This window comes from Callospermophilus lateralis, chromosome 3 (genome assembly GCF_048772815.1).
Source record: "Callospermophilus lateralis isolate mCalLat2 chromosome 3, mCalLat2.hap1, whole genome shotgun sequence".
NCBI lineage: Eukaryota > Metazoa > Chordata > Mammalia > Rodentia > Sciuridae > Callospermophilus > Callospermophilus lateralis.
The window spans coordinates 181,749,911-181,771,289 of NC_135307.1; the positions used below are offsets into that span (position 1 = coordinate 181,749,911).

Below are 21,379 nucleotides of genomic sequence, written 5' to 3' on the forward strand. Positions count from 1 at the left end.
ACTTTTTTTTTTTTTTTTTTAAATTCAGGATCAAGACCACAGATAATTTATTGTGTAAGACATGAGATTAAGAATGATCAAGGAAAGTTATGGCTGCGAGTGACATGGAATTAGATGAAAAGGCTCAAGTTTGTTGAAGAGAGTTTAAATTTGGCTTTTGCTCTTTGAAACGTCAAAGTAATCATAAGAAGCACTTATGCCTTACAGAGCAAATAGTCCACAGAGTGTCAGTTTCATTTTGCCAACAGGGTCACAACAGCAGTCAAACAGAAGCCTAAACACCCGAGAGTTAACATACAGGTTTGATAAGCTACAAGAAGGGATAGCGCATGCTGTGGTGAGTTCTTACTTCAGATCCACGTGGACCCTGGGACCTACTGGACATTAAAGTGGAACCTGGGGAAAGCAGCTTTTCCATACAAAACAACAACAACACGAGGACAACAAAGAAAACCAGACTCTGCTGGGTGTCTATAATACTCATTTGCAGTAAGGCTTTCAAGATACAGGAATTTTTATAGCATTTGTATTTTAAGGATTTAGGGCAAATACATTTTTTTTTCTACTTGATAAAAAGAAAATTAGTACTTAAAAGGTTCAAAAATATATTGATTGAGTGATTTCTTTTTTACATAAATAAATTATATTGATTTTTAGGATTTAACAGCTGAAAAAACCCTTTCTGCTTCCACTGGAGGCAAAACTGAACAAAATGTTAGTTAAATAGAGAGAGCAGCATTTCTAAGAAATCTGTTGCCAGCATTATAGACCATCTACACTACAAGAATGCCATTAAATAGGATTTATTCAATTATCAGATTCTTTCTTCTTATAGGATCAGTTATAGTATTTCTAGTTTATATCTCTGATTCATAAAACTGGGACTCCACTTTTTGAAAATACATCTGATTCATTTTTTTCAGTCACGATTTAACAGACTTCTTTGAGATGCTCATTTTAACATTTACATAATTTATAATCCCAAATGTATAAAAGACAATGACAAAAGCATCATAAATAAATAATGCAAACTGAAATAGTTATGTCAAACTTTTGGACCTTCTGATAAATTAGCAAAACCGTAACAGAAACAGTAAAAAACACAGTAAATTGTGACAACAAAAAGTGAAACTGGTACTAGTAACACTTGTATTATTTCCATGACCCTGTGAGCCCTGTGCCCCAGAGTGCTGAGCCGAGAGCTGGGCTGGCCGAATTGGCCATGCGGGATGTGGGAGGATGGGAAGGTGAACAAAAGAGGGAAGTGCTTAAAAGGTTCAGTTCCTGAACACAGAGAAGCTGAGGAAGGAGAGAACACTGCTGACGTGCAACAGTCCTGGCTAACTGATAATTTGGAATCTGGGCCCAACTGTAGGATATAACAGAATAGAGAAATAATGGAGAGGGGAGAAATCTTCACAGTTGTAGCGTAACGGGTGGTACCCGTGTCCCGACAACCCTAGCAAGTGTTGAGCAACTACCTTCTCACAGGCTCTGAAAAGCCTTATTCTTAGTGAAGGAAACAAAACTCCATTAGGATTCTTTAAACACAGAGGCAAATTAGTGGCTACAGAGGTTCTCAGAGGCTGAAGGGAGAGCAGCGAGCGGCCCTGTGAGGGTGAGCCCTGCCCTGCTGCTGGCGGCAATGACTCGAGCTATCTGAAGCATTCTTGGAATCATATTTTAACTGGGGAGAGGGACAGTATGTATACATAAAATAATGCCTAGTCAGCCAGTATTTCTTCTTGCTGCAGGTGTCTGAAAAACAATGAATGGGGAATTACTACCAGTAAGGTTTCTGTTTTTTATAAAGAAATCAATGTGTGCAATTTCAGCCATTAGTCATACACTTTGGAGTACACAACTTAGTAATCATGATAAAATAGGGACATATTTTAACTAAAAAGTACGCACCAGCACTTCCTTTTTCTGTGCTTTTTTGGTTTCCTTGTTATGTTCTTCCTATTCAACCTAGCTCACGGAAAAGAGAGCTCCTCTTTGTCTCTGTTCTTCAGCACTTCAATGGTAAATCCCTAGACAGCTTTCTTTTTCCATTTTTTTTTTCCTCAGAGAAGTGGGAAACTTGGACCAGAAGGGGGTAGGGCGTGTCACCAAGTACTGTATTAACTACGCTTGTTGGAATGAACAACTGGAGAACAGAATGAGAACTGTGCCTCCCAGACTAGGTAGACAACATTTATCTAACGAAGTGGCAAGACCCTGCAACTATTAACATCTGTTACCATAGTTTTCAGACAGGAAATTAGGTAGGTCATATTACTTATGGAAACACAGGTTCTTATGAAGGTGAAGTGAGGGAAGTAACAAACCTTTATGGGATAAGAAACTTACAAGTCACAATAATTTCTTAAATGAAAAAGTTCTAATTGGTGTCGTTGCTGGAGTCTTTGAGTCCCCCTTCCCCAGCCTGTGCCACATGTTCTCTCTCTGGGGGCAAAGGGGCACTGGACTCGGTGTAGTTCTGATCGCTGCTGGGCTCCCTTTCACACCCAGGAGCAGGCTCTGGGTTGGGGTTTGGGGTGTCCCCTTTTGTTTTCTTCTTCTTTCTCTTCTGGCTCTCTAGACCAACTATTTCAGAGTGTCTGGCCTGCTGCATGGCCGGTAAAGCCATGCCCATGCCTGGGGAGAGAAACATAGATGGGTAAACAAGTCCAGGAGACACTCCTGGGATGAGAAATGGGTTAAAAGCCACAGGACTACTAGCAGTTATTGCGGGTTCAGACTGATCAGAAAATGGACTAGGACCAGGCTTGTCTTCAGCTACCATGTCAGTTTTTACATCATGGCTGCTTGGCTTATCCTCTGCAGTCTTTTCAGTGGCTGATGGGCCACTTTTCGTTGTGCTTGAGAGAGATGCTGGAGCAGGGGACGTGCAGGTAGTTGCCATGGGTGTGTTGAGGAGTCCTCCAACACCAAACATCTGGGGTACTGCGGCCATTCCTGGCAGCATCATGGGCAGCATGCTCAGGGTGCTCTTGACCTCTTCGCCTGTAGGCATGGTGGCAAAGCCAGCTGGAAAGCCCACCAGCCCAGTGAGGGGGATACCTGGCATATTCCTCACGTTCTGCAATCCCACCAGGTCCATCCCTGCAATCAACCCGTTCATGAACAGTGGCCCCATTCCGGAGGGAGAGTCTGCCACAATGGCGGGAGCTTTTAGGAGTTCACTTCGGGGCCGTCTCCCCCTCCTGCGGGGGCCTGCATCCCGAAGAACAGGCTCAGCCAAGGTGTGATTGAATTTGTTTTCTGGAAGAAATCCCTGAAAAAGAACGAAGAAACATAAGATGCTGATAGTTAATGATGGCAGGCAGGTGGCTACTGATGGCACACAGGTGGCTGGAGGTGATGACTATGCTGTACAATGGCCTAGCTTGTCCCCATATCCATGAAAGGCTCCCAGTGGAAGGAGTGCTTCTGCCCAGAGGCCCAGAGGGGTTCTCTCTCAGAGGTTGAGGGCATTTGGTAGTTTGGGAAAAAACAGATCCCTGTCACTGCCAACACCTCCAACACTCACTGTAAGAAGGTGGCAGAGAGCTGGGAGCTGGAGACCAGCAGTGAAGACAACCTGGGTCTCACGGAGACCCTTATGGATGAGACCCCTTCACCAGATGCAACATTTGCCTTCCTCATAACACAGTAAGGTTTATATTGAAGCAACAAAGCAGAATATGTAAGACGGGGTTTAGAGCCAGGAGACCTGCCAGTTCTAAAAAAAAAGGACAATGATCCCTACCTGTGTTTAACACAGTACCCGGCCTACAGGAAGCAGTGCTTGCCTGGGATGTTATTTACTTAAAAATTTTGTGTGTGCTCCATTTCCCTCTGGATCCTGAGCTTCTGGAAGGCATGACTGGAGGCAACATGAGGTGTACATGTGGGCTGGAGAAATGAAGGAACTCTGGGAGGGAATGCCACCCAAATTAGTGATGTTCTGATTTCCCTTAAGAAAGACCACCTATTTTTCTTTTCTTTGGTGGTTTATTCTTTATTAATAAGCAAGAAGCTCTGCAGTCTGCACTTCTGCTCACAAGGACTCACAATGTCATCTGGCATTACACACCTGGACCCTTCCTGATCAGGAGGATTATGCCACATAGGATCACAGAGGAGAACAGACCGCCTTAATGGTGGCAGTGAGCAGGAGGCAGCATGGTGGCGGGGAAAGCCTGATCTGCAGCCCCACACCACCTTCATCTGAGAAGGTGCTCAGGAGCTCTGCGGGGCAGCTGGGAGCCTGCTCCGTGGAGCATATGGTTTGGCTGTGGAGAGGTAATTAGACAGACCATTGCAGTTATGACGACTCTATCTCTGAATTTGTTTAACAGATGCTATGAACAAATCCCACAGAAAGAGAAAAATATTTTCTTTCAGGACTTAGTGCCCGGAACCCCTGTGCTCCTGGAGAACTGAAGGCCTTTCTTTACTGCCCTCCATCTCTCACTGCTCTCAGTGTCACCATGTCCACATGTGCTCACAGGACTGAGGGAAGGTGACTTCTGTTTTTCAGAAGTTTTGGTCTTTTGTCATACAGGGGAGTATAAAGAAACAGTGTCTCAGAAGGCAGCTCCCTTTCCCAGCCACACTAAAGTGCAGTGGCCCTCATAGCCCAGGTGTCTCCCTCCTTCGGTCTCATCACGAAGCTGGTGTTACTTTAGCACCTTCCCTTGATTCCAGCAATGGTGAGGGAGGATGTTCACAGTGGCCTTGGTGGGTTTTACAACACTGAATTTGAACTGGGGACATGGGTCATCCTCAGACTAGAATGCAGAGTTTAAAGAGCCATGCAAGGTAAGAGAGCTTACTCAGCCACCTGTGCCAGAGGAGCCAACCTCTTTCTCTCTCTCCTTTTTTTTTTGGTACTAGGGATTGAATCCAGGGGAACTTAACCACTGAGTCACAACCCCAGCTCTTTTTATTTCAAGACAGGGCCTCACTAAGTTGCTGAGGCTGGCTTTGAATTAGCAATCCTTCTGCCTCACTCTCCTGAACAGCTGGGATTATAGGCGTTTACCACTGTGCCAGGCTCAGCCAATCTATCTCTATGAACTGCATCTGATGCCTTTTTAGGACTCTCCTGTGTACAAACACCTTCCCTTGCAAGTGGGAAGTGAGTGTGGATCTGGCAAGAAGTAGCCAAGGTTCCACCAGCCCACCACCTTCATATCACTGAATCAGGCAGGGACTTGGCTGTCCCCCTTAATGGAGCAGATAATTGGAGCAAGAAAGAAGATGAAGGTCCCCTCCAGAGACACCAGGAGGGTCAGAAAAACCCTATTATTAGGGTCTGAAGTCCTAGAAAACATGGAGAGAGAAGTCAGGAAAGATGAGGTAGTTAAGGGCTGAGACCAAAAATAGTTTACCGTCTTCCTAAGGACTGACTTAATGCACTTCAATTCATAGCTCAGCATTTCCCACTGATTTCACCGATTCTCTTCTTCCAAAACTTTCAACATGTAAAATTCTTGGAAAACTTAACAGAGGGTAAGCGAAATAAGTCAACCGTGGAAGGTTAAGGGTCATATGTTTTCTCTCATACTCGGAAGTTAGAGAGGAAAAGGAAAAAGCAAAGGTGGGAGTGGATCTCCTAAAAATCAAAGGGTGATCACTGGAGGAAAGGGACCAAGAGGTGGGAGGCAGGGAGGGAAGGAGAGGCAAGTGCTAGAGAGTGATATTGGGCAAACTATTGTTACATTGTGTGATGTACAACTGTATAACAACAGATCCCATCAATATGTTCAACTGTAATGCACCAATAAAAAAATGTGTGGAAGAAAACTGTTTTGCTTCAGGGCAGTTGAAGGGTTCGCTGGTGACACTGGTTTTGGGTCTCAGGGAGCTATGAGGACATGTGTGGTGAGCTCCAAAAGGAGCAACAGAGGAGATGTGTCCATTTCCCTAGCAGTGAGTGGTCACTGCAGGGAATCTGGCATGGAGTGGTGCTCAGGAAGGGGTGGTGGGAAGAGGAAGAGCACAAGGAGAAATGCCAGTTGCCACAAAAGAAGAATCTGCCATGTGTCAGGCACCTGTCCAAGGCTCCATAACATCCTCTCAATGAACCATCACATCAGCCCCTGGAGTCAGTCCTATTATTAAGGCGGCTTCTCAGACGGCTTAGACTCATAAATGTGTAAAGTATGTATATTTGAACATTTTCAAGTCCCTAGATATAGTTATTTTTGAAGTCCTACATCGGTCCTTCAATTTCCCAAAGAATATTCAGAAAAACCAGTTCACTGTAGACAAAAAGTTTTCTGATGGCAACTTTGAGGAGAAAGCTCTTCTCTTTTAGCCTTGGGCAGGGTGTAGTGGCACACACCTTTTTAATCCTAGCGACTTGGGAGGCTAAGGCAGGAGGATCATCATGTTTGAGACCAGTCTTAGTAACTTAGCAAGGCCCTAAGCAACTCAGTGAGACCTTATCTGAAAATAAAAATAAAAAGGGCTGCAGATGTAGGTCAATGATAAAGTATCCTTGGTTTTAATCCCCAGTATTAAAAAAAAGAAAAGAAAAAAAGAAAGATCCTTGCTATGGCAGAGCTGAACAAACTGCTCAGTCATGTTTGCTTTCCCTTGCCTTTCACAGAGGGGCAAGGGCTGATCTGGGCATAGCTGGTTAGGGACAGAGGAGGCCAGTGCCCACCATACTATGCCACATTCCTTATATTCCCAACATGACCAGCTACCTGCAATATCCTATGCTGATCGTCCTGGAGCAAGTGTCTGATTTGGCTCTGAGGTCAATCACTAGGGAGAAAGTCCTGGATGGTTCTTGTTTCTAAAGAGACAATGTTTCTAAGAGCCAGGAGTGGTAGTGCACACCTCTAATCCCAGTGACTCAGGAGGCTGGGGCAGGAGGATCATAAATTCAAAGCCAGCCTCAGCAATTTAGGGAGGCCCTAAGCAACTCTAGGAAGACCCTATCTCAAAATAAAAAAAAAGGCTGGGGATGTGGCTCAGTGGTCAAGTATCCCCTGGGTTCAATTCCCAGTACCAAAATAAAACAAAAACAAACAAAAAAGGAGAGGCAGTAAGATCTGTTGGATGGGGCCAGGTTAAAAGGATGATTTCCTATCAGTCTTGCACTCACCAATGCAAACCACCTCGTTCTGAGTCAGCCACTCTGCCTACATCACAGAATCCTGGGCCTCGCTGGCACATGACCTCTGCCTAGGGCCCTGGTCAGGGTAAGCACAACTCCAGCTCCAGGCTTCTCTGAGGCTCTTCACTGTGGCCCACCAACAACTAAGAGCTAGGGAATGTCTTTTCCCTTCTCCCTCACACTTGTTCCCATTATAAGTCTGCTCTTAACTCTCCACTGGGAAGAATATGATTAATCTCAGAAATCTTTTTGTTAGGAAGGAAATTAAGCCCAATGCTTGAGGAATAATTCTTCTACCTATTTTCAAACAATCTCTTCTAAGTAAGATCTTTAACATGACAGGGCATCTAGGATGATTCAACTCATTTAAGACCAGCCTATGCCCTGCAGAACCTTTGGCTGGCCAGGTTCTTTCTGCCCTTTACTGTACGGAACATTCCGCACGAAACATCCTTTCCCTTCTCAGAAATGAGAGCTTGCTATGAAGCCATGGACTGGTCTTCGTTTCCCTTTAGGCCTGGAGAGCAGCAGCAGAAGGCTCAGAGTTAGAAGGGAACTCTTCAGCTATAGCACAGCAAGAGGAATGCTGGCAGAGGAAGGTGGTGCTCACCACTTCCGGTGAAGGGAGAGTCACTCCAGCCACCCAGCTGCTGCTCACCCTTAGGTAGGTGCTCCTCCTAGCAACTTGGCGACCACACACAGTGGCCAAATTTGGCTTTGGCAGTTCCCCCTATGCATAATTATACCCTGGGTACAAACCTCCTTCCTCTTCCTGGAAGAAGGCAGAGAGAGCAAAGAGAAAGAAAGTATAGTATTCAAGCTACAATGAAGGCAGAGCTGCTTTCCTAGGTGATATCATAAACTTTCCAGCCCCCAAACGTCCTCTTCAAACATCTGGCAGCATCTATTCCAACTCTAAGATTCTTGGGTGAAGTAAGACAAGAGTGGCAACCAAAGCTTCCTGGCTCTTCCCAGGAAGGTGGGTAAGTTCATCCAACAAACCTAAGTAAGGCCTAAAACAAATGTGATGTGTGGTTCTTCCTTTAAAAATTCTAAAAACAGGGCTGGGGATGTGGCTCAAATGGTAGCACGCTCGCCTGGCATGTGTGTGGCCCGGGTTCGATCCTCAGCACCACATACAAACAAAGATGTTGTGTTCGCCGAAAACTAAAAAATAAAATATTAAAATTCTCTCTTTAAAAAAAAAAAAAAAATTCTAAAAACAAACCAAACCAGACCAGAACAGAAGCTGGCTCTAAAACACATTTTTTGGAATAAGTGAAAAAAATCTGAGTACAGATATCAGATCTTATTAATATTCATGTTTGATAATGGCAATAATTATATAGGAAAATGTTCTTAGGAGATACATGCCAAAGTATTTAGGAGCAATGTCATATCTGCAATTTACTGCCATATGTCTCAGAAAAAAACAAACTATTTATACATAAAATATATACACATACACAACTGACATAAAAACTGCATTAACTATGAGTGTATATACACACAGTTAATGAGCATCCACTAGATACTGGGCATGCAGCTTGTGTTATGCCAAGTCTGTGGACCTCATCCAGCCACACAGCAGGAAAGGGTATATGAGCTCAAGGGAAGGAAGGCATTCCTTATAGGATTTTAATGTACTTCTAGAAAAAGAAACAGGGTTTCTGTTATGGCCTCACCATTTGTGTCCTCCCCAAATTCATATGTTGAAATCCTGTCCTCAAAGGTGAGGGCAGGTGAGGGCTCTGGGGTAAATCACAGGGGACAAGCCTATGTTCATGGGTTTAGTGCCCTTCTAAGAAACCTTACAAGAGTGCTCCATGTAAGAACATAGCAAGAAGATGTCTATCTGTGAGAACTGGGCCCTCTTCAGACACTAATCTGCAGCCATCTTGACTTTAGACTTCCTAGCCTTCAGAACTTTGAGAAATTTCTGTTGTTTATAAGCCTTTTGTTACAGTAGCCTGAACAGACTGAGTTTTAATAGGAAAAAGGGGTGTAACCTGCCCTGGACAGCTTGGATACCAGAAGGAGCTGTGGGAGACACATGACCCACCTGGAGCCAAGAGGAGCATGTGGCCCTGACTCTGCTGGGAAGGCTGAGCAGAACTGAGACCAGGTGGACAAGTGCTTCCCATTCCTGTCTTATTGCAGAGAAATGGCCTCTAAGGCAAGGAATGTGCTTGCTTAACAAAGAAGGGAAAAGCATCTCTGGAAAGAGTCTGGTTTGCAAGAACAGTTTAGAAATGGGTTTTCTGAGCTAGGCGTGGTGGTGCACTCCTGTAATCCAGTGACTCAGGAGGCTGAGGCAGATGGATCAAAAGTTCAGAGTCAGTCTCAGCAACTTCACAAGGCCCTAAGCAATTCAAAGAGACCCTGTCTCAAAATAAAAAATAAAAAGGGCTGGGGATGTGGCTCAGTGGTTAAATTTCCCTGGGTTCAATCCCTGGTCCACAAAACAAAACGAATAAAAAGAAATGGGCTTCCTGGGGAGGGTGCCTACAGAGAGGGATGAACACTAATTTCCAGGGAACATGAAGTAAACCACTAGACATGCAGATAGTAATGAGGAAGTCAAAAGGGAAACCACATTGCTTTTATGACATGTGTGTAAACTAAAAGCTCAGGGACCACAACAAGGCAAGGACTAGAGGTCTTCACCTGATGACTTCACTGAGACACTTGCTGTTTGCTAAAGCACAAAGGGAAGGGTGAGGAAAGACAGATGGGAAAGAACAGAAGTTGGATCAGTTTGTATAGCACAGCAGCCTAAGAAAAGGCTGATGAAGACTTTAAGAATAAAGAGAGGGCAAAGGGTGGCTTTTACAATATATTAAATTTGGGGGACTGAGCCCAGGTCTTCCTCCCAGTGTCTGTGGTAGAGTAGTGAATGAGAAAAGTTGTCTGTGGAGCTGCTGGGAGAGTGACAAAATGAGTGACAAGTTCTTTGGAACATTAAATAATAACTCCTTCTGCACAAGGAGGAAATGATTAGGATGGGTGGTCTTTTGCAACTAAAATAAGAAATCGCACTCAGGAATTCTACCAAGAAGGGAACCATTCTCAGGGAAGCTGCAGCTGGCAGAGTGCTGGAGAGAGTGTTCAGGAGAGTCTGAGTTCAAGGAACAACACATGTGCCCCTGGGGATTGAAGCTCCTGTTTGGGCAGGAAGTACTTTGAGGAGGTTAAAAGCTCAATGATGTGCAACTTGTCCATGCTCAACATGTTTTCGACTGAAATGTTACCACTGCCCCCTAGAGGTTATGAATTTTCTATTCCAAATTTGTACTCATCTGTAAACTATTTAACTCTGATTCCATATACTCTAAGTATTCTGTAGATGTCCTTGAAGTCCCTTCTAGTCTCATGACTCTGTAATAGGAAAGGGCAGAGCTTGGAACCAGTTGTTTTTCACTGCCAGTGGGGATGCACTAGGAGGAAATATCTTAAATGGTAATCAAAAATGTAGATAAAAAATTCAAAATTTCTGGAAAGAGACTGCTGTAGAGGGGTTAAAGTTTCTTTTCTCTCCTAACACTACAAATAGGAAAAAAAAAAGTTGTTTTGGGTTCAATCCCTGGTCCACAAAACAAAACGAATAAAAAGAAATGGGCTTCCTGGGAAGGGTGCCTACAGAGAGGGACCACTTTAAGTGGTAAAGTTTAAAAGCAAATGACCATGGGGAGAGTCACACTGCTACTCAAAAATGCCCCGGGCACCTCTTAGCATTGTTCATCAACTCTCTGTGCTGGCCTCTTGTCCTCTGGAAAAATATCGTCCAGCTATCCACTTCCAGCTGGGGCTTTGTCTCAAGTATACAAAGCAGGGGTTAACCAGGACATTCTCCTTACCCCCTGAAACCAATGACCCTCTTCCTACCCTCAGTCCTGGCTCCTTAGGGACAGCAGGAACCCTCTCTTCTCCACTCAGAGAGCTGATGTCTAATTTTCCAGGTTCTTTACAGCGTGGCCTCCTCTGCTTCGGTTTGTCCGAAAAATTCTAGGAGGCAAATGAGACCAATATTAAAAAACACTGTGCAACAGTGAGGGTAGTGCTTTTCAGTTGGTTTTGGTATTTTCCCATTGATGGCCCTCTGCTTAGGACCCTACCACAGCCCTCACTGAGGCTTTCTCTCCTTGAAGGACCAGCAATCCTGCAGCAAGCTGAAAGCAGGTTGTGTGGGCCCTGGGCCCTCTAGAGTATAGCACCTGAGCTGACCACTAGCTTCCCAGGGCACTGCTGAATCCCTAATCTTGGGATATGTCCCTGTCCACTGGTACTTGCCTGCTGCCTTTGTCTACCTTTGGAGATTGTACACCTGTGGTTTGTCTTTTTTTCCTGTGTGCTCTCTACCTATTTGTTTTATTAGTCTTCTAGATGTACCAGGAAAAAGACTGTAGTGGGGTAGATGAGCAAGTAAGAAAAGAGAAATCGAGACAAATTATCAGTGCTCAGGAGTCTTCCTAAAGATTCCTAATCAGGACTTGGAGTACAAGCAGCAAAATGACCAAAGAAAGCTCCCAAAGCAGCAAATGTAAACCAAGAATAGATACCCTCCACACACCCAATATAAGTTGCATTAATTTGGAAAATTTTCATTAAGTGGCAGAATTTATACAACCTAAAGACATCTGTAAGCTTATGTTATTATGTGGCTGTTTTGGGGGCACGGGAGGCTGAACTTTGGCAAGTTCTGTCCTGTTAAGATTTTGCATGTTGACTTCTTGGCACAGTATTCTGACATGGGCCTTAATTTCTTTACTAGAGGATTTTGCCAAAATTTATAAATAAAAACAGAAAACAATCTTTTTTCTCCTCAATAGCACATGTTTGTCAAAACTGGCCTCAAGTCATCAGGAAGTTAACAGCAGTCTTAGGTAGCACCAGCAAACACTTACTGCCCCAAAGCCAGGCATGTCTAAAGAGTAGTCAGCCTGCTGCCGCAGCCAGTCAAGCAGACTCTTGCTGGGAACAGCTTTCTCAGCCTGGCTGTTGGTGGTTGCTGCAGGCTCGGGGGCAGAGGTAACAGGTCCGGGGCCTTCAGAGTGTGTGGTGCTTAGGGTGGCCTGCCCTGGGTCTTCATGGACTTCCTGAAGGAAAAAAATGAGCATGTGTAATTGATTTTGACAAATGAAAATTAATTCCTAAAATTTAAACACACAAGGTGTTCTTCAAACCTCACCATCTATTTCTACCACCTACTTTCATGGCTGGATGCTTGCATTAGAATCCCGCACACACTCCTGACCACTGCTCTCACACATGATGGGTACTCTTTCCACCTGAATTTCCCTCTTCCCGTCTGATTACTTGGCAAACTTTAAGTCCATCCTGATAGCTCTGATTTGTCTACTTCTTTGTCACCTCCACTGACTGTTCCAGGCAATATTGGCTGTTCCAGCTCCTGACTTTTACAGCACTTTGTTTACAGCTCTCTACCTCACAGAAAACACCACACTGAAATTTGCTCACATATTTCCCCACTATAGTTTGAATGTCTGTCTTATTCATTTCTGTATTACTAATGCCTATAATAGGGATCTACTAAAAAATATAGTATCAGTGCTAAATAGGGGGCTGCATTAATAAATTTAAAAAATACTCTGAGGCCAAGGAAAAAAATGTTAAAAATTCTTTTTTTATTAGTCATTCCACCAGAATTCTGAGTATTACAGAGAAATCATGGCTTTGTATTTGTAAAAAAGGTAACCTCTTGCCAGGCAAGGTGGTGTATGCCTGTAATCCTTGCTACTCAGGAGGCTAAGGCAGGAGGATTTCAAGTTTGAGGATAGCTTCAGCAACTCAGAGAGACCCTGTCTCAAAATAAAAAATAAAAAGGTCTGGGAATGTAGTTCAGTGGCAGAGAACCCCTAAGTTTGATCTCCAGTATTGCAAACAAAACAAAATGTAACAAATTTAACCTCTTAAAATTAGCTTGCAGGACTAGGCAGGGGAAGAAGGGCTTGTCACTTCAGCTTTCCAAAATTATATAGAAAGTCTAAGAGGGAAGACATACCCTAAATAATTTAGCCTAGTAGTAAAGCTCTCAGGATCTAAAATACAAGGCCTCTGGTTTGGTTTCCTGTTCTGCCATTTTGTAGCTGGATAATTTTGGGCAAATTATTTAATGCTTTTAAGTTTTAGTTTCTTTGTCTATAAAACATCTATCTCCACAGTATTGTTAAAGATCAAACAGGACCATGAAAAACCCCGACACAGTGCCTAGCCCTTAGTAGGTACTCAATAAGTACTGGCCATTGTTTTCTCTTTTAAAATTAGACAAGTTGAAATATGATTCTAATGTGTTTACATGAAATGTGTTTTAGGGTTCAAAATCCAATATTAAGCATTAAGCGAAGTCTAAATGAGATTTCTCTTGGCCAGTACACAGTTTCTGACTTCTTGTTGTTTACAATGATCTTCTTTGAGTTTAGAATATTAGTGTGATCTTAGTGAATCCTCTCACAGCAAACCCTCTAGGTAGTTTTACAGAGGAGCAAAGCGAAGCTCAGCAGTGTGCCTGATGTCACCTGATGTCAAGCCAGGCCTAACATTCAGCCAGTTTTGACTCCTGTTCCTGCTCTACAGGAGGAGGCCCTCACTACACTGAGGAAATGCTGAAAGGTCAACCCTGCTGTCTTGCTTTGCTCTCTCAACTGTCAGAGGCTCTTCTGAAACAGTGGAGGATCTGGGTTTCTTCTATTTGAAGTAACAAGACTTCCTGGCTCAGTTTCCCAGGCCACACATAGATGAAGAGCCATTAATGGATTAGCATCTATTTCTACAAAAGGTAGACTACATCTTATAACAAGAGTGATTAAGTAGGACAACTGAAAGAGGGATGAGAGATCCATAAACCAAAATACTTGGTTTCTGAGGAAGGATTTGTTTCCTTGTTCAGAAAGGTCAATGTTTTACTCAATTGACCTACCAAGATTCCTGCCTGAAGTGTTTGCTCCTTCAAAAAGATTAGGTCCATCCCTCCTTCTGCATGTTTCCGTCTTCCTCTCCGCCTCCTTGTGGCAGCATCGTCTCTTCTGAGGCTTCCGTTGATGATCTGTCCAGTCACTGGGTGAATCAGGCCAGCTTGTAGAATTCCAGACAAGTCCATACCAAGGGCTCCTTGAAGTGAACCGATAGCTCCAATCTTAGGGGTGCTGGCACTCACTGGAAAAGGGGATGTAGCTCCTGGGGACCCCTCTGATGAGCAGGAGAGATCTATAGCTGACTCCCCATGCCAACCATTGAGGATGATGGAGGGGTGCCCGTGGGTTGCAGAGAACTGGTCTAGGCTCCGAGCCTTAGCATCCCTGTCCACCTCAAACTCATAGGGACGTCTGTGCTTTTGTTCATCTTTTGTGAATACTGGAGCTAAGAAGCTCTCCTGTGAACATACACATGGCAAAAGAGGTTTGAATGTCACTTTTGTGGCTGAACATCAGCTCCTCTTCCTGATCTGATTTTTAGGCTTATTTCCAGACAGCTTCTTTAAGTTCTCTGAACTCAAGTCTCCTCACACTTTAGTACCAAAGCACCTGGATTGCTTATTAAAATGCAGATTCTATTTCAATGGGCCAGGGGTTGAGCCTGAGAGTCTGCATTCTGAAAAGGTTTCCAGAGGCTGCCACCACTGCTGGTCCCTGCACTACACTTAACAGTCACAAGATTATAACAGAGGTATTCTCAGCCTCATCTCAACATCAGAATTATTTGGGAAGTTAAAAAAAAAAACTCAAAAAACAAAACAACAACAACAACAAAAAACCAAACAACTCCACCCTAATATCCAGATCATATTTTAGACCAATGAAATCAGAATCAGTAGCTTTCAAAATCCACAGCAAATTCCAATGTGCAATGGAGAGTGAGAACCAGTGTACTCACAACCTCCCTCAAATAGAACCCATCACCTTCCACAGAAGTGTGCACTCCTGCTTTGATTTCCTAATTTCTATCAGTTCCTATTGTTCTCAGAATTGTTCAAGGGTTGAACACACCCATCTCTTCATGCTTCCTTCTCTTTACAAGTTATCAAATCACCCTTGCCACGTTTGTTCCTTTCTTTGTACCCATTCTGCCTCTAACCTACAGTTCAGAACTATTGTATCAGTTCCCCACCAAGGCCCCCAGCTGAGGCACTCCTCTTTCCTACCAGCACACCCCCTTGCTAACCTGCAGACACCAGTCAAGCTGCAAAACCCTGCTTTCAGTACATATTCCTCTGCTCCAAAAACTTCTAACAGCTCTCCACAGCCCATGGGTTAAAGTCCAAATACCTCAATTAACAATTCCTCAGTTTCTAATGGCTCTGACAAAAACTCACCATCCATTCAGTAAACATCTGTTGAATGAAAGACTGAACTGAAAATGGAATGGGGCCACCATTCTTTGTTTTGTGGTCCATGTTCTCCTTATGGCCTCACCTTCTGGATCTGGGCTGCCAATGCTGCACCATTGCTGAAACTGTGTTCTGCCACCTCTGCCTCTGAGAGGCTATTTCGAGAACCAGCACTGCTAGTTAAGACAGGGGTGGGCAGTGTGCCGGAGGGCTCATACTGCTGGCTGGAGGGCCACTTCCCCTTTAACACCACATGGCAGATGTTATCCAGGCGGTTAATTATCACGCGATCCTGGGATAAAAAGATAACAGCTTTGAGAAATAAGCACAAAGTCTCTTGAGATCAGGGGTCAGGTTTTCTTACCAGAAGGAGCTGGTTAGAAAAGAACACTCAAACGTACTCATACTTTATAAGCCTTAAGTTTTATAGTCCAGACAATCAAGATTAAATAGTACTATAACCATGAGGATAATTTGGCACTTTTTTAGTCAAGGGCATATATCTTCAGTGTTTAAATGTTATATAATTAATACTTTTTAAAAGATACTGAACATTTACCTTGCGTTCATTTCATGGAAATACTTTAAAAAATTTGAAATACAGGAATCAAAGTTGAGAATGCTTTGAGTGGAGAATGCAAGCTCTGACAGATACCTTTGGCCACTCTGAGAAGGAATAAAGAGTTTTTTCCTGCAGTAGCTGAGCAATGGTAGGAGCTCGGGTTTCCTGGGGGTCTTCCCCAAGATCCCCTGTGATGCCTGATGCCGAGCTCTTGCTTTCTTCTTCAGAGTATTTCCCTGGGTAGTCTGGACAAGGAGATTAAAAAAAAAAAAAAACCTAATTAGGGGCTTGGGAGATAATAGTGATCTAAGTGATCAGGTCATCCAAATTTGCCTTTTCATTTCTTTTCTTTTTTTTTTTTTTGTGGTGCTGGGGATTGAACCCAGGGCCTTGTGCATGCGAGGCAAACACTTTACCAACTGAGTTATATCCCCAGCCCTTGTCTTTTCATTTTTTAAATCAGCTTATTCTGTGGTAACTTATTATTTCTTGATATACATACTTTTAGTTGTAAATAGACACAAAACCTTTGTCTTATTTATTTATTTTTATGTGGTGCTGAGGATCGAACCCAGTGCCTTATGTGTCCTAGGTAAGCACTCTACCACCGAGCTACAATCCCATACTTGTGCTAACTTATCTTAAACTGAATATTAATTACCACATCTTCTATTTCCAAGAGAACCAAGTTAGTGAAACCATAAAGGCAAATCCTGCTTCAGGACCAGTGCATGCGGCATACCAAGAGTGTACCCACATGGACAATGAAAGAAGAGAGAAGGGAAATTTCTCTGTGTATTCATGAGTAACAGGAGATGAGTGGCTGCATTTCTCAAACTATCATGGACAAGAGAAAAAACATTTGAAGGGACAGTCTATGAAGTATAAAATGTAACACAGCAAGGGGGTGATATTAATGAGGAATGATGAAGAATCATGACACAACACAGGTAAAGGAGACCAGATCCATGTCAAAAACAATGTAAAGAAATCTGGAACATTTCAATTACTTCAATGATGCAGGGGGACGGTGGCGGGGGGGATGCAGCTCCTTCCTTTCAAGCTTAAGTAATGATGAAAGTTAATTATCAATGTGAAATGGGTTTTCAAAGATCCACTTACCAATAATGACAGGGAAGAACAGATAGCAGTGAAATGCCCAGGGCTGAAAAGCTGTGGTCCTTTTTTCTTGGTGAAATGACAAGGAATGTCTGTCTACCTTTAAAAGTGTGGTGACTTCACTTCTGGCTGCAAGTCTCCTAGGGAACTGCAGAGAACTTTACTATCAACAGCCTTGCTAGGCATGGTGGACTTCAGAGTAAGCAAGCCATACTAGTGAGGACCCTCAAGGTTCTTAAGAGTCTCATGGAAAAGCAGAAAAAATAAAGCAATGACTGAAATTACAAACTGTGATAAGTTCTATAAAGTGAAGGAAATAAGGTACTATGACAGAGACTAAGAGGGAAGGATCTCCCTAAGTAGACTGGTAGAGAGAGAACACCCAGAGAGGTGAGGAGGCAGTAAAGGAAGGTTATTTTGAACATGCCAAGAACAAAAAAGACAATGGAGGCTGGGGGGGATAAAAATCATCTAAATTGTCCTGAGTCCCACTAGTCTTGAGAGAAAAATTGAATTTTATTATGTACTTGATGGAAGCACCATTGAGGTTTTAAGCAGAGGAGCCACGAAAACTGGGGGCTGGCCCTGTCAGGTACACCGGTAGAGTTACTGCTTCTTTAGGAATGCCGATTTCTAGTCTCCAGAGCAGGGCTAACCTTTCTGCACCATGTATCCCACACCTCCCGTGTGTGGAAGATCCCCTCCTCCAAGGTCTGCAAAAGTACTTTCAGCAGCACTGGTGCAGGAGACCCCACCCATACATGTGCATGATGCTTATCCAGTAGCACAACGTGTATGAGGTTCGTGGTTCTTCTACCCTGACTTAGGTGACACCAAAGAAGAAGGGAAAGAGGAACTTTTCTTGTCTAAATCACATTTGCCCTGTGTTCATTTGATGGTCTGGGTTTCTAAACACTGATTATTTGGTGATTTTTTTCCATAGTAGGGTTCAAAAAGTAATGTGGATTTTATAACTGGATACCTGGAGGCCTGGGGCAAGGAAAAAGCCTGGGGTATGGTCCTTACTAGCTTCTGGCTTGGTGGGGCCATGAAGCCATCAGGCTGTTTTCAGTTCAGTTCAGTCCTCAACCTAACTAGCTTGTGACTTTTGATTTGGCTTCTTTCCTAAGACAGATGTGGACCACAGTGACCAAAACCAAAGAGAGGAGTTTAAAAACAAAAAGAAGCTAGGTAACTCAAAGAAAATTAACCACTCTACTCTCTTCCCTTCTTTAATATAAAACCACTGTCCCAGGAAACAGAAGCTGTGCCTGTCTCATTCCCTGAGTGCCACAACCAGCACCAGGCAGACATCATCAGGGTTGGTTTTTATAATAGTAAGACCAAATGAACACTTTCTCTTTGTTCATCCTAATATGCCCTCTTGGATCTGATGAAATAAAAACAGCAAATAAGAATCATTTGCTGCTGTTGCTCCTCGGGATCCCTACCATTATATGTTTATATTCATGTAAAGCATAAGGAATCTCAGTCACATTTATTTTTTTCTTAACATTTTGAAATTTTTTCTCACTTGAACCTTCATCTAAGATTTCTCTATTTAAAAAGGTCAAACTTATTTGTTTGGTTACTTTATTTATTTTTATTTTGCTGTTACAAAAACAACCTCAAGAAAAATGCACTGATATTACACCGAGTTCTGACAATGACATGAATAAATGCTACTTTCCATGCTCACTTCAGCAAAGGTGAACATTATTTGTATTTTTGAAGTTCTTGCAAATTAACGATTCTTATATTAGCTGCGGTCTCTGAGGTCCCAAAGCTGTTCTTCTTTAACCAACTTGAAGCACCTGATCTAGTGTAAGAACCAACCACTTCTCCTTAGCACTGGACTTTGCATCTATTGCATAAAAGCACACAAGCCCCTGCCCAGATCACATGGCTGCTATTATGATCTACAATCAACCTCAGTTTTCTGGGATGATCACATTTGCTACTCTGTTTCAGACCAAGACCTACCACCTTTGGTTTCAAGCACATGGTGTTGTAAAACATTTAGTGGCCCTATCATGTAGCCCCTTCCTGTCATGTAAGGACTGGTTTATCCAAAATACTACAAAATTTTACATACTATACCTTGACTATGGCAGGTCCCATCTTGATCATAATCATCTTTATTCTCAAAATCCATGTCTTCGGACTTGGGCTCACTCCCTTCGGGAGTATATGTGGAGAAACTTTTTTTCCCCTCTGCACTTTCTTTCCAAGGTTCTTTTAAAAGCTCATGTTTCACTTTAAACGGCTCTGATGGAAGAGCAGTGGGCTCACCTTCCACTGCAGTACTACTGGCTTTGCTTCTGTACAGGTCTGGGTTGTAAGTCTTGGGTTTCTCCACTTCAAATTCATCACTCCCAAGGCCATGTGCCCACCTCTCCATGTGTTTGCAGTGGCACTGACAGGCTGCTGGAGGAAAGGACCTTTGTGGTCCAGGAGTCTGGCTTACTATCTCTAGGCTTCCTTTCTTGGCTTCTTCCAGAGGGAAGCCTCGGATCTTTTCCCTTGGGATATTTGCAGCAGGCTCAGTGAGATGTAAAACCTCTGACCTTTCTCTTGTGTCTGTTGTCACTACTAAGGTTTCTTCCTCATTTTCTTCTTCTTCTTCATCTTCATCACTCTGGTTCTGATTCAGAATCAATTTACTTTCTAAACTTTTGTTTTCTAATAAATCAATTAATTGTTGATCGGATGAGAGGTTTCTTTTGGAGTCACAGACAGTAAGACTGCACATATCTACAAGCCCACTTCCATTTCCTGCATCTAAGACAGGGGAAGCTAAGCATTTGGCTTCTAGCTGCCCCATGCTTTCAGGTCTCTTCCCTGTTTCACTGCAGCAGGGATCCCCTTCCTTTGAAATTGATATCAACAAATGTTTTCCACTTTTAATGTTCATTTGAGCTACTCCTTCTTCTAAGCTACTCATAAGAGAGGAACCTGAAGTTATTGCTGTCTCATGGCCACCAGGCTGGCAGCTCCCATCTCTGCTTGCCGAGATGGCAATGGCATCTTTTCTAGAGTCCATATTGGTATTTGGGCTCTCCTGAAAAGAGCCTGCCTCTCGGCTGAGCACCTTCTTACCATACATCATATTATCCAAGGACTCAGGCAGCAGACTTTCATCATGGTTGATGGAAATGACATCTTGAACTTTAGAAATAAAGTTTTCACAAGTCATGTCAGGTAAGTTGCCCCCAGGCAGAACAAGATGATCATCTCTGTTTTCTATTTTCACCAGATTCTCGGGTTCACTTTCAAGTGACTCTGAAGTCCTACTCATTTGAGTATAGGTAAGAGATTCATATAGTTTAGAGTTGGCCTGGTAAAGGCAACAGAGACTTCCTGGTGGCTGGGTATCAGTTCTTTTATGCTGGGCATAGTTTCTATAGGCATCCAGGAAGGATAGCTGGGGGTCATTCATGATGTAATAGTCAGTGCGGTTGAGCCCGTGTTTGGCAGTGCCAATGAGCAGGTCTCGATCATGTTTCCCACACTCCCACCAGACTGGGAGGTATAGGCTGGGCCTGCAGAGCTGAAGGCGCTCGTGCAGCTGAGGACACCTGAGCACCTGCTCACGGATCTTCCGTAACAGTTCAATGCGGTACAGAGTCCTTGCAGCCCGTTCCTCTGTGATTGGTTCAACATAGATGGTGGCATCAGGGGGACCTGAAGAGGAAGAGAAATGCAGAGCCTATTACTTAAAGGTGATTTTAGATACTCCTTTCCTGCTGAGCCTCTGCATCTTTAGGAAACTAAAAAGGAATGGACAAGGACAGATCTTGAAGGTGAAAGAAAACATCAGTTCTGTACATAATAGTTGCCATTTAATTGACATATGCCATCTACCCTCTACATTAGGTACTTCTTCCGTGTTATCTAGTTCTCACAAAAATCCTATGATATGTCAGTATCATTCCTGTTTAAGGATGATGAAATAAGCTACATTGCTCAAGGCGGCAGAACCAGAATTCAAATCCAGATCTTGGAGTATGACTCCAAGTTCTTTCCAAAATATCCAGCTCCTTGGTCTGAATGAAAACACTTTAACCATGCCACATGTTGGGCAAAGGCAGGATGTCTGTGCACACTGCCAACAGCTGGGAATCCATGCTGGATAAGCTCAATAATGACAGCCACTTATTTTCTATAAGTCAATACATAAGAAAACATTTAAAGTTATTAAGATTTAATTAAAGGAAGTTCTAAAGTTCAGAGT

General features: G+C 43.3%; 1 protein-coding gene across 3 annotated transcripts in view; it reads right to left on the reverse strand.

Moving 5' to 3' along the window:
- Nucleotides 1–787: 787 nt before the first annotated feature.
- Nucleotides 788–21,379, reverse strand: part of Chd6 (chromodomain helicase DNA binding protein 6) — a 216,954-nt gene continuing 196,362 nt past the window's right edge. For 2 of the 3 annotated variants that reach the window (XM_076851864.1, XM_076851866.1), the window contains exons 31-37: nt 19,246–20,829; nt 16,120–16,271; nt 15,550–15,756; nt 14,058–14,510; nt 12,025–12,216; nt 11,006–11,125; nt 788–3,280 (exon numbers count right to left, since the gene is read on the reverse strand). In XM_076851864.1, coding sequence (XP_076707979.1) covers nt 2,384–3,280; nt 11,006–11,125; nt 12,025–12,216; nt 14,058–14,510; nt 15,550–15,756; nt 16,120–16,271; nt 19,246–20,829 — 3,605 coding nt within the window. In that variant the 3' untranslated portion in view covers nt 788–2,383. The remainder of the gene's footprint in view (nt 3,281–11,005; nt 11,126–12,024; nt 12,217–14,057; nt 14,511–15,549; nt 15,757–16,119; nt 16,272–19,245; nt 20,830–21,379) is intronic. The other variant, XM_076851865.1, reaches the window with a different exon arrangement.